This window comes from Salvelinus fontinalis, chromosome 23 (genome assembly GCF_029448725.1).
Source record: "Salvelinus fontinalis isolate EN_2023a chromosome 23, ASM2944872v1, whole genome shotgun sequence".
Taxonomy (NCBI): Eukaryota; Metazoa; Chordata; class Actinopteri; order Salmoniformes; family Salmonidae; genus Salvelinus; species Salvelinus fontinalis.
Window position 1 is genome coordinate 5,891,244 of NC_074687.1, and position 14,043 is coordinate 5,905,286.

The 14,043-nt window shown below is 41.8% G+C and overlaps 1 protein-coding gene across 3 annotated transcripts in view; it reads right to left on the reverse strand.

The window, feature by feature from the left end:
* Positions 1 to 14,043, reverse strand: part of LOC129820766 (target of Nesh-SH3-like) — a 64,571-nt gene that overhangs the window by 33,757 nt on the left and 16,771 nt on the right. For all 3 annotated transcript variants that reach the window (XM_055877715.1, XM_055877714.1, XM_055877716.1), the window contains exons 7-9: positions 5,066 to 5,108; positions 1,274 to 1,339; positions 954 to 1,031 (exon numbers count right to left, since the gene is read on the reverse strand). In XM_055877715.1, coding sequence (XP_055733690.1) covers positions 954 to 1,031; positions 1,274 to 1,339; positions 5,066 to 5,108 — 187 coding nt within the window. The remainder of the gene's footprint in view (positions 1 to 953; positions 1,032 to 1,273; positions 1,340 to 5,065; positions 5,109 to 14,043) is intronic.

Consider the following 14,043-nt stretch of genomic DNA (forward strand, 5'->3'; position numbering starts at 1 on the left):
TAATATTCTACTTTATCATGCAGACTGGACTGAACACCTTCTAGACTGTAATATTCTACTTTATCATGCAGACTGGACTGAACACCTTCTAGACTGTAATATTCTACTTTATCATGCAAACTGGACTGAACACCTTCTAGACTGTAATATTCTACTTTATCATGCAGACTGAACACCTTCTAGACTGTAATATTCTACTTTATCATGCAAACTGGACTGAACACCTTCTAGACTGTAATATTCTACTTTATCATGCAGACTGGACTGAACACCTTCTAGACTGTAATATTCTACTTTATCATGCAGACTGGACTGAACACCTTCTAGACTGTAATATTCTACTTTATCATGCAAACTGGACTGAACACCTTCAACGCTGGCTGAAAGCAAAGCACCATGGGTTAAAATAATGATTCTAAATGAACAGTGTTGTGTAGAACGTTTTAAAAGTATTGAAATCAACAGATGAATGAATGTGGGTTACATATGGTACAAGATGATGATGGATGTTTGGACAGACAGCATCGAAATGAGACAAAGATTGAGGAAGAGTGAGAAAGACGATTGACTTGTTTGTGGGACGTGACTGATGAGAAACATATTGAGTGAACAAGCAGCGCTTATGCAATATGCTCAAAAGTTCAAGAGTCGTTCTCACCTGGACCAACCAACCACTAGGCTAGGCCATGCTGCCGTGGCAACCTACCTTCGCCTCCATGGGGACCAATTGTCTGAGGCAGTATTAGAACTTTCAGTCATCTTCTCCTGAGATCCGGATGAGGGGCTCTCTACTTCTGTACTTAGTGCATGCCAATCGTACTCATGTAGGCAATCATAAAAGAAGATCCCTCTGAAATAGCACCCACCCACCCAGCCTTTCACTGGCTGCAGCCAAGCTGACTGACAGTTAAGCCGTCCTGCCTCGTTAGGGAGTAAAGTGTCTGTTTGTTTACCGGTTGGCTCGTTCTGCACCAGAGGCATTGTGGGTCTTGGAGTGGACAGGAAGCGCTGTCTATTGGTCGAGGTTGGGGCTGAGGAACATAACACACTTTAAGAACAACACAAAATCTGTGGAGTGAAACGTGATGTCCTACTACAGGATATACACTGTGAAATGGTGTCAATGCTTTCCCGAGGAAAAGAAAGAGAAATGAAAAGTGTAAGATTGAAAAAGACTACAAGGTTAAGAAGGAATAAGGTCAAGAAGAATAAGGTCAATATGGAATAAGGTCAAGAAGGAAAGATCATAGGACATAGTTGCATGGCTCATTACCGAAGGTGGTCCTTGGAGCCATAGGGGTCCTGAAGAGGGTTCTGCCCTGGCTCCTGTTACGGACAGCTAAACAGAAGGAGGCGACAAACATCAACAGCTATCATCAACAGCTATCATTTGCCAGGCTGGAGTTTCCCTGTGTGGCTGCTGTGAGTAGCAATTACATTCCCAATGTATTGGCTATGTTCATTGTATTACAGTGCAGTATGAATGAATTCAGTGTATTACAGTGCAGTATGAATGAATTCAGTGTATTATACAGTGCAGTATGCATGGGCTCAGTGTATTACAGTGCAGTATGTATGGGCTCAGTGTGTTACAGTGTAGTATGTATGGGCTCAGTATATTACAGTGCAGTATGTATGGGCTCAGTGTATTACAGCGAAGTATGCATGGGTTCAGTGTATTACAGTGCAGTATGTATGGGCTCAGTGTATTACAGTGCAGTATGTATGGGCTAAGTGTATTACAGTGCAGTATGTATGGGCTCAGTGTATTACAGTGCAGTATGTATGCACTCAGTGTATTGCAGTGCAGGTTGTATGGGTTCAGTGTATTACAGTGCAAGTTTTATGGGTTCAGGTTATTACAGTGCAGTATGTATGGGTTCAGTGTATTACAGTGCAGGTTGTATGGGTTCAGTGTAATACAGTGCAGGTTGTATGGGTTCAGTATAATACAGTGCAGGTTGTATGGGTTCAGTGTAATACAGTGCCGTATGTATGAGCTCAGTATATTACAGTGCAGTATGTATGGGCTCAGTGTATTACAGTGCAGGTTGTATGGGTTCAGTGTAATACAGTGCAGTATGTATGGGTTCAGTGTATTACAGTGCAGTATGTATGGGCTCAGTGTATTACAGTGCAGGTTGTATGGGTTCAGTGTAATACAGTGCAGGTTGTATGGGTTCAGTGTAATACAGTGCAGGTTGTATGGGTTCAGTATAATACAGTGCAGTATGTATGGGCTCAGTGTATTACAGTGCAGTATGTATGGGCTCAGTGTATTATGTGGCAGTATGTATGGGTTCAGTGTATTACAGTGCAGGTTGTATGGGCTCAGTGTTATACAGTGCAGGTTGTATGGGCTCAGTGTAATGCAGTGCAGTATGTATGGGCTCAGTGTAATACAGTGCAGGTTGTATGGGCTCAGTGTAATACAGTGCAGTATGTACGGGCTCAGTGTAATACAGTGCAGGTTGTATTGGCTCAGTGTAATACAGTGCAGTATGTATGGGTTCAGTGTAATACAGTGCAGTATGTATGGGTTCAGTGTAATACAGTGCAGTATGTATGGGTTCAGTGTAATACAGTGCAGGTTGTATTGGCTCAGTGTTATACAGTGCAGGTTGTATGGGTTCAGTGTAATACAGTGCAGTATGTATGGGCTCAGTGTAATACAGTACAGGTTGTATGGGCTCAGTGTAATACAGTGCAGTATGTATGGGTTCAGTGTAATACAGTGCAGGTTGTATGGGCTCAGTGTAATACAGTGCAGGTTGTATGGGCTCAGTGTAATACAGTGCAGGTTGTATGGGTTCAGTGTAATACAGTGCAGGTTGTATGGATTCAGTGTATTACAGTGCAGGTTATATGGGTTCAGTGTATTACAGTGCAGTATGTATGGGCTCAGTGTGATACAGTGCAGGTTATATGGGTTCAGTGTATTACAGTGCAGTATGTATGAGCACAGTATATTACAGCACAGGTTATATGGCCTGAGTTAAGTACAGTAAGCCTATTTCACAAAGATTATAAAAAAAGTATTGACAGCCCTAACAAGCATGTATCTTGCTGATCACATCGTCATAACCATCATCGGGCGACATGTGTGTACAGTAGACATGTACACAGTGGCTGTCATCTTCTCTGGTCACCTGTAATAAACCCTGTGGTTATCAGAAGGAAGATTAGGAGACTATAACATTGAATTAATGATGATGAGGTCCTGTCTACAGAGTCATAATTCAGACGTTCTGTTTAAATTCTTCCAGTGCTGGTTCCTCAGAACAGGGTTCAGTGAGGAGTGGTGGAACACGTTTTGGAAGGGATGGTGATAAATCATCATGTCCTGTTAAGTCTTTGCCGCAGTGTAAAACCAGGGTTTGACCAAACCAGGAGCGCATGTGTACAGTATGTGCATGCGTGTGTAAGTGTCTGTGTGTACAGTGGGGCAAAAAAGTATTTAGTCAGCCACCAATTGTGCAAGTTCTCCCACTTAAAAAGATGAGATAGGCCTGTAATTTTCATCATAGGTACACTTCAACTATGACAGACAAAATGAGAAGAAAAAAAATCCAGAAAATCCCATTGTAGGATTTTTAATGAATTTATTTGCAAATTATGGTGGAAAATAAGTATTTGGTCACCTACAAACAAGCAAGATTTCTGGCTCTCACAGACCTGTAACTTCTTCTTTAAGAGGCTCCTCTGTCCTCCACTCGTTACCTGTATTAATGGCACCTGTTTGAACTTGTTATCAGTATAAAAGACACCTGTCCACAACCTCAAACAGTCACACTCCAAACTCCACTATGGCTAAGACCAAAGAGCTGTCAAAGGACACCAGAAACAAAATTGTAGACCTGCACCAGGCTGGGAAGACTGAATCTGCAATAGGTAAGCAGCTTGGTTTGAAGAAATCAACTGTGGGAGCAATTATTAGGAAATGGAAGACATACAAGACCACTGATAATCTTCCTCGATCTGGGGCTCCACGCAAGATCTCACCCCGTGGGGTCAAAATGATCACAAGAACGGTGAGCAAAAATCCCAGAACCACACGGGGGGACCTAGTGAATGACCTGCAGAGAGCTGGGACCAAAGTAACAAAGCCTACCATCAGTAACACACTACGCCGCCAGGGACTCAAATCCTGCAGTGCCAGACGTGTCCCCCTGCTTAAGCCAGTACATGTCCATGCCTGTCTGAATTTTGCTAGAGAGCATTTGGATGATCCAGAAGAAGATTGGGAGAATGTCATATGGTCAGATGAAACCAAAATAGAACTTTTTGGTAAAAACTCAACTCGTCGTGTTTGGAGGACAAAGAATGCTGAGTTGCATCCAAAGAACACCATACCTACTGTGAAGCATGGGGGTGAAAACATCATGCTTTGGGGCTGTTTTTCTGCAAAGGGACCTGGACGATTCATCCGTGTAAAGGAAAGAATGAATGGGGCCATGTATCGTGAGATTTTGAGTGGAAACCTCCTTCCATCAGCAAGGGCATTGAAGATGAAACGTGGCTGGGTCTTTCAGCATGACAATGATCCCAAATACACCGCCCGGGCAATGAAAGAGTGGCTTCGTAAGAAGCATTTCAAGGTCCTGGAGTGGCCTAGCCAGTCTCCAGATCTCAACCCCATAGAAAATCTTTGGAGGGAGTTGAAAGTCTGTGTTGCCCAGCAACAGCCCCAAAACATCACTGCTCTAGAGGAGATCTGCATGGAGGAATGGGCCAAAATACCACAACAGTGTGTGAAAACCTTGTGAAGACTTACAGAAAATGTTTGACCTCTGTCATTGCCAACAAAGGGTATATAACAAAGTATTGAGATAAACTTTTGTTATTGACCAAATACTTATTTTCCACCATAATTTGAAAATAAATTCATTAATAATCCTACAATGTGATTTTCTGGATATTCTTTTCTCATTTTGTCTGTCATAGTTGAAGTGTACCTATGATGAAAATTACAGGCCTCTCTCATCTTTTTAAGTGGGAGAACTTGCACAATTGGTGGCTGACTAAATACTTTTTTGCCCCACTGTATGTCTGTCTGTTGGCTTACCGTGACGAGGAGGGAAGAAGGACAGTGGCATGTTGTCCGTTTTCTGTTAGGAGAGGGAAAGAAAGAGAGAGATGGGGGAAAGAGAGAGAGGGAAGGGGTGGAGACAGCGAGATCTCCATGATACTGTAGGCTATGGTCATTGGACGTGACGCAACAATGATAAGATGAAGAGCTACCTACTTCACCTATTTACTTCACTCAATCCAGTCAGTGTCTGTCCATTTTCAATTCAATTCAAGGGGCTTTAATGGCATGGGAAACATGTGTTAACATTGCCAAAGCAAGTGAGGTAGATAATATACAAAAGTTAAATAAACTATAAAAATGAACAGTAAACATTACACTCACAGAAGTTCCAAAAGAATAAAGACATTACAAATGTTATATTATATATATATATATATATATATATATATATATATATATATATATATATATATATATATATATATATATATATATATATATATATATATATATATATATATATATATATATATATACAGTGTTGTAACGATGTACAAATAGTTAAAGTACAAAAGGGAAAATAAATAAGCATAAATATGGGTTGCATTTACAATGGTGTTTGTTCTTCACTGGTTGACCTTTTCTTGTGGCAACAGGTCACACATATTGCTGCTGTGATGGCACACTGTGGTATTTCACCCGGTAGATATGGGAGTTTATCAAAATCGGGGTTGTTTTCAAATTCTTTGTGGATCTGTGTAATCTGAGGGAATTATGTGTCTCTAATATGGTCATACATTGGGCAGGAGGTTAGGAAGTGCAGCTCAGTTTCCACCTCATTTTGTGGGCAGTGTGCACATAGCATGTCTTCTCTTGAGAGCTAGGTCTGCCTACGGCAGCCTTTCTCAATAGCAAGGCTATGCTCACTGAGTCTGTACATAGTCAACGCTTTTCTTAAGTTTGGGTCAGTCACAGTGGTCAGGTATTCTGCCACTGTGTACTCTCTGTTTAGGGCCAAATAGCATTCTAGTTTGCTCTGTTTTTTGTTAATTCTTTCCAATGTGTCAAGTAATTATATTTTTGTTTTCTCATGATTTGGTTGGGTCTAATTGTGTTGCTGTCCTGGGGCTCTGTGGGGTGTGTATGTCTCTCTCATAGTCTCTATCCCTGTATCTTCACTCTCTCTTTCTGTTACATGGCCCCTTGCCCTCTTCACTGTGTCTTATCTGTAATCTCTCCGGTTATTCCAACTTTCCCTTATGAAGTGCCAGCGTTGAGGCACTTCATAAGCTGTGCAGCTGCATAAGAGTGGGGCCGGGGACAAGTGATACAACAGAGGAACACAGTCCAGTCACGGCCAGAAACTCAAGGCCAACACTTTTCTCTCCTCTCCTCTCCTCTCCTCTCCTCTCCTCTCCTCTCCTCTCCTCTCCTCTCCTCTCCTCGCTCTTATCCAGAGCGACTTACAAATTGGATAGCATTGAGATTTTCACAGCTTTTCACTTTCTTACATATTTCAATGTAGTTACATCATATTTCAATACTAGTTACATACAGTATATATATATTTTTATACCTTTTTTTATTTTATTTTTTTATTTATTTAACTAGGCAAGTCAGTTAAGAACAAATTCTTATTTTTCAATGACAGCCTAGGAACAGTGGGTTAACTGCCTTGTTCAGGGGCAGAACGACAGATTTGTACCTTGTCAGCTCGGGGATTTGAACTTGCAACCTTCCGGGTACTAGTCCAACACTCTAACCACTAGAGACTAGAGTACACTACAGACTAGATCACATTACAGACTAGAGCACACTACAGACTAGAGTACACTACAGACTAGAGTACACTACAGACTAGAGCACACTAGAGCACACTACAGACTAGAGTACACTACAGACTAGAGTACACTACAGACTAGAGCACACTAGAGACTATAGTACACTACAGACTAGAGCACACTAGAGCACACTACAGACTAGAGCACACTACAGACTAGAGCACACTACAGACTAGAGCACACTACAGACTAGAGCACACTACAGACTAGAGTACACTAGAGACTAGAGTACACTACAGACTAGAGCACACTACAGACTAGAGCACACTACAGACTAGAGCACACTACAGACTAGAGCACAGTACAGACTAGAGCACAGTACAGACTAGAGTGCACTACAGACTAGAGTACACTACAGACTAGAGCACACTACAGACTAGAGTACACTACAGACTAGAGCACACTACAGACTAGAGTACACTACAGACTAGAGTACACTACAGACTAGAGTACACTACAGACTAGAGTACACTAGAAACTAGAGTACATTACAGACTAGAGCACACTACAAACTAGAGCACACTACAGACTAGAGTACATTACAGACTAGAGTACACTACAGACTAGAGCACACTACAGACTAGAGTACACTACAGACTAGAGTACACTACAGACTAGAGTACACTACAGACTATAGTACACTACAGACTATAGTACACTAGAGACTAGAGCACACGACAGACTACAGTACACTACAGACTAGAGTACACTACAGACTAGAATACACTACAGAATAGAGTACACTAGAGACTAGAGCAAACTACAGATTAGAGTACACTAAAGACTAGAGTACACTAGAGACTAGAGTACACTGCAGACTAGAGTACACTACAGACTAGAGCACACTACAGACTAGAGTACACTAGAGACTAGAGCACACTACAGACTAGAGCACACTACAGATTAGAGCACACTAGAGGCTAGAGCACACTAGAGACTAGAGTACACTACAGACTAGAGCACACTACAGACTAGAGCACACTAGATACTAGAGTACACTATAGAACACTACAGACTAGAGCACACTACAGACTAGATCACACTACAGACTAGAGCACACTAGAGACTAGAGTACACTAGAGTACACTACAGACTAGAGTACACTACAGACTAGAATACACTACAGACTAGAGTACACTAGAGAACACTACAGACTAGAGTACAGTACAGACTACAGACTAGAGCACACTACAGACTAGAATACATTACAGACTAGAGCACACTTCAGACTAGAGTACACTTCAGATTAGAGCACACTACAGACTAGAGTACAGTACAGACTACAGACTAGAGCACACTACAGACTAGAGCACACTACAGACTAGAGCACACTACAGACTAGAGCACACTACAGACTAGAGCACACTACAGACTAGAGCACACTACAGACTAGAGCACACTTCAGACTAGAGTACACTACAGATTAGAGCACACTTCAGACTAGAGTACACTACAGATCAGAGCACACTACAGACTAGAGCACACTAGAAACTAGAGTACATTACAGACTAGAGCACACTACAGACTAGAGCACACTACAGACTAGAGTACACTACAGACTAGAGTACACTACAGACTAGAGCACACTACAGACTAGAGTACACTACAGACTAGAGTACACTACAGAATAGAGTACACTACAGACTATAGTACACTAGAGACTAGAGCACACTACAGACTAGAGTACACTACAGACTAGAGTACACTACAGACTAGAGTACACTACAGACTAGAATACACTACAGAATAGAGTACACTACAGACTAGAGCAAACTACAGATTAGAGTACACTACAGACTAGAGTACACTAGAGATTAGAGTACACTACAGACTAGAGTACACTACAGACTAGAGCACACTACAGACTAGAGTACACTAGAGACTAGAGCACACTACAGACTAGAGCACACTACAGATTAGAGCACACTAGAGGCTAGAGCACACTAGAGACTAGAGTACACTACAGACTAGAGCACACTACAGACTAGAGCACACTACAGATTAGAGCACACTACAGATTAGAGCACACTACAGACTAGAGTACACTACAGACTAGAGTACACTAGAGACTAGAGTACACTACAGACTAGAGTACACTACAGACTAGAGCACACTACAGACTAGAGCACACTGGATACTAGAGTACACTATAGAACACTACAGACTAGAGCACACTACAGACTAGATCACACTACAGACTAGAGCACACTAGAAACTAGAGTACACTAGAGTACACTACAGACTAGAGTACACTACAGACTAGAATACACTACAGACTAGAGTACACTAGAGAACACTACAGACTAGAGTACAGTACAGACTACAGACTAGAGCACACTACAGACTAGAATACACTACAGACTAGAGCACACTTCAGACTAGAGTACACTTCAGATTAGAGCACACTACAGACTAGAGTACAGTACAGACTACAGACTAGAGCACACTACAGACTAGAGCACACTACAGACTAGAGCACACTACAGACTAGAGCACACTACAGACTAGAGCACACTACAGACTAGAGCACACTACAGACTAGATCACACTACAGACTAGAATACACTACAGACTAGAGTACACTACAGACTAGAGCACACTACAGACTAGAGCACACTACAGACTAGAGCACACTACAGACTAGAGTACACTACAGACTAGAGCACACTACAGACTAGAGCACACTACAGACTAGAGCACACTACAGACTAGAGCACACTACAGACTAGAGTACACTAGAGACTAGAGTACACTACAGACTAGAGCACACTAAAGGCTAGAGCACACTACAGACTAGAGTACACTACAGACTAGAGCACACTACAGACTAGAGCACACTACAGACTAGAGTACACTACAGACTAGAGTACACTACAGACTAGAGCACACTACAGACTAGAGTACACTACAGACTAGAGTACACTACAGACTAGAGTACACTACAGACTATAGTACACTAGAGACTAGAGCACACTACAGACTAGAGTACACTACAGACTAGAGTACACTACAGACTAGAATACACTACAGAATAGAGTACACTACAGACTAGAGCAAACTACAGATTAGAGTACACTACAGACTAGAGTACACTAGAGACTAGAGTACACTACAGACTAGAGTACACTACAGACTAGAGCACACTACAGACTAGAGTACACTAGAGACTAGAGCACACTACAGACTAGAGCACACTACAGATTAGAGCACACTACAGACTAGAGTACACTACAGACTAGAGTACACTAGAGACTAGAGTACACTACAGACTAGAGTACACTACAGACTAGAGCACACTACAGACTAGAGCACACTAGAGACTAGAGTACACTATAGAACACTACAGACTAGAGCACACTACAGACTAGATCACACTACAGACTAGAGCACACTAGAGACTAGAGTACACTAGAGTACACTACAGACTAGAGTACACTACAGACTAGAATACACTACAGACTAGAGTACACTAGAGAACACTACAGACTAGAGTACAGTACAGACTACAGACTAGAGCACACTACAGACTAGAATACACTACAGACTAGAGCACACTTCATACTAGAGTACACTACAGATTAGAGCACACTACAGACTAGAGTACAGTACAGACTACAGACTAGAGCACACTACAGACTAGAGCACACTACAGACTAGAGCACACTACAGACTAGAGCACACTACAGACTAGAGCACACTACAGACTAGAGCACACTACAGACTAGAGCACACTACAGACTAGAATACACTACAGACTAGAGTACACTACAGACTAGAGCACACTACAGACTAGAGCACACTTCAGACTAGAGTACACTACAGATTAGAGCACACTTCAGACTAGAGTACACTACAGATTAGAGCACACTACAGACTAGAGTACAGTACAGACTACAGACTAGAGCACACTACAGACTAGAGCACACTACAGACTAGAGCACACTACAGACTAGAGCACACTACAGACTAGAGCACACTACAGATTAGAGCACACTACAGATTAGAGCACACTACAGACTAGAGTACACTACAGACTAGAGTACACTAGAGACTAGAGTACACTACAGACTAGAGTACACTACAGACTAGAGCACACTACAGACTAGAGCACACTAGAGACTAGAGTACACTATAGAACACTACAGACTAGAGCACACTACAGACTAGATCACACTACAGACTAGAGCACACTAGAGACTAGAGTACAATAGAGTACACTACAAACTAGAGTACACTACAGACTAGAATACACTACAGACTAGAGTACACTAGAGAACACTACAGACTAGAGTACAGTACAGACTACAGACTAGAGCACACTACAGACTAGAATACACTACAGACTAGAGCACACTTCAGACTAGAGTACACTACAGATTAGAGCACACTACAGACTAGAGTACAGTACAGACTACAGACTAGAGCACACTACAGACTAGAGCACACTACAGACTAGAGCACACTACAGACTAGAGCACACTACAGACTAGAGCACACTACAGACTAGAGCACACTACAGACTAGAGCACACTACAGACTAGAGCACACTACAGACTAGAATACACTACAGACTAGAGTACACTACAGACTAGAGCACACTTCAGACTAGAGTACACTACAGATTAGAGCACACTTCAGACTAGAGTACACTTCAGACTAGAGTACACTACAGATTAGAGCACACTACAGACTAGAGTACAGTACAGACTACAGACTAGAGCACACTACAGACTAGAGCACACTACAGACTAGATCACACTACAGACTAGAATACACTACAGACTAGAGTACACTACAGACTAGAGCACACTACAGACTAGAGCACACTACAGACTAGAGCACACTAGAGACTAGAGTACACTACAGACTAGTGCACACTACAGACTAGAGTACACTACAGATTAGAGTACACTACAGGCTAGAGCACACTACAGACTAGAGCACACTACAGACTAGAGTACACTAGAGACTAGAGTACACTACAGACTAGAGCACACTACAGGCTACAGCACACTACAGACTAGAGCACACTACAGACTAGAGCACACTACAGACTAGAGCACACTAAAGACTAGAATACATTACAGACTAGAGTACACTACAGACTAGAGTACACTACAGACTAGAGTACACTACAGACTATAGTACACTACAGACTACAGACTAGAGCACACTACAGACTAGAGCACACTACAGACTAGAGTATATTACAGACTAGAGTACATTACAGACTATAGTACACTACAGACTAGAGTACACTACAGACTATAGTACACTACAGACTACAGACTAGAGCACACTACAGACTAGAATACACTACAGACTAGAGAACACTACAGACTAGAGTACATTACAGACTAGAGTACATTACAGACTAGAGTACACTACAGACTAGAGTACATTACAGACTAGAGTACACTACAGACTAGAGTACACTACAGACTAGAGCACACTACAGACTAGAATACACTACAGACTAGAGTACACTACAGACTAGAGTACATTACAGACTAGAGCACACTACAGACTAGAATACACTACAGACTAGAATACACTACAGGCTAGAGTACACTACAGACTAGAGCACACTACAGACTAGAGCACACTACAGACTAGAATACACTACAGACTAGAGTACACTACAGACTAGAGCACACTACAGACTAGAGCACACTTCAGACTAGAGTACACTACAGATTAGAGCACACTTCAGACTAGAGTACACTACAGATTAGAGCACACTACAGACTAGAGTACAGTACAGACTACAGACTAGAGCACACTACAGACTAGAGCACACTACAGACTAGATCACACTACAGACTAGAATACACTACAGACTAGAGTACACTACAGACTAGAGCACACTACAGACTAGAGCACACTACAGACTAGAGCACACTAGAGACTAGAGTACACTACAGACTAGTGCACACTACAGACTAGAGTACACTACAGATTAGAGTACACTACAGACTAGAGCACACTACAGACTAGAGCACACTACAGACTAGAGTACACTAGAGACTAGAGTACACTACAGACTAGAGCACACTACAGGCTACAGCACACTACAGACTAGAGCACACTACAGACTAGAGCACACTACAGACTAGAGCACACTAAAGACTAGAATACATTACAGACTAGAGTACACTACAGACTAGAGTACACTACAGACTAGAGTACACTACAGACTATAGTACACTACAGACTACAGACTAGAGCACACTACAGACTAGAGCACACTACAGACTAGAGTATATTACAGACTAGAGTACATTACAGACTATAGTACACTACAGACTAGAGTACACTACAGACTATAGTACACTACAGACTACAGACTAGAGCACACTACAGACTAGAATACACTACAGACTAGAGTACACTACAGACTAGAGTACATTACAGACTAGAGTACATTACAGACTAGAGTACACTACAGACTAGAGTACATTACAGACTAGAGTACACTACAGACTAGAGTACACTACAGACTAGAGCACACTACAGACTAGAATACACTACAGACTAGAGTACACTACAGACTAGAGTACATTACAGACTAGAGCACACTACAGACTAGAATACACTACAGACTAGAATACACTACAGACTAGAGTACACTACAGACTAGAGTACATTACAGACTAGAGTACATTACAGACTAGAGTACACTACAGACTAGAGTACATTACAGACTAGAGTACACTACAGACTAGAGTACACTACAGACTAGAGCACACTACACACTAGAATACACTACAGACTAGAGTACACTACAGACTAGAGTACATTACAGACTAGAGTACACTACAGACTAGAATACACTACAGACTAGAGTACACTACAGACTAGAGCACACTACAGACTAGAATACACTACAGACTAGAATACACTACAGACTAGAGTACACTACAGACTAGAGTACATTACAGACTAGAGTACATTACAGACTAGAGTACACTACAGACTAGAGTACATTACAGACTAGAGTACACTACAGACTAGAGTACACTACAGACTAGAGCACACTACAGACTAGAATACACTACAGACTAGAGTACACTACAGACTAGAGTACATTACAGACTAGAGCACACTACAGACTAGAATACACTACAGACTAGAGTACACTACAGACTAGAGTACATTACAGACTAGAGT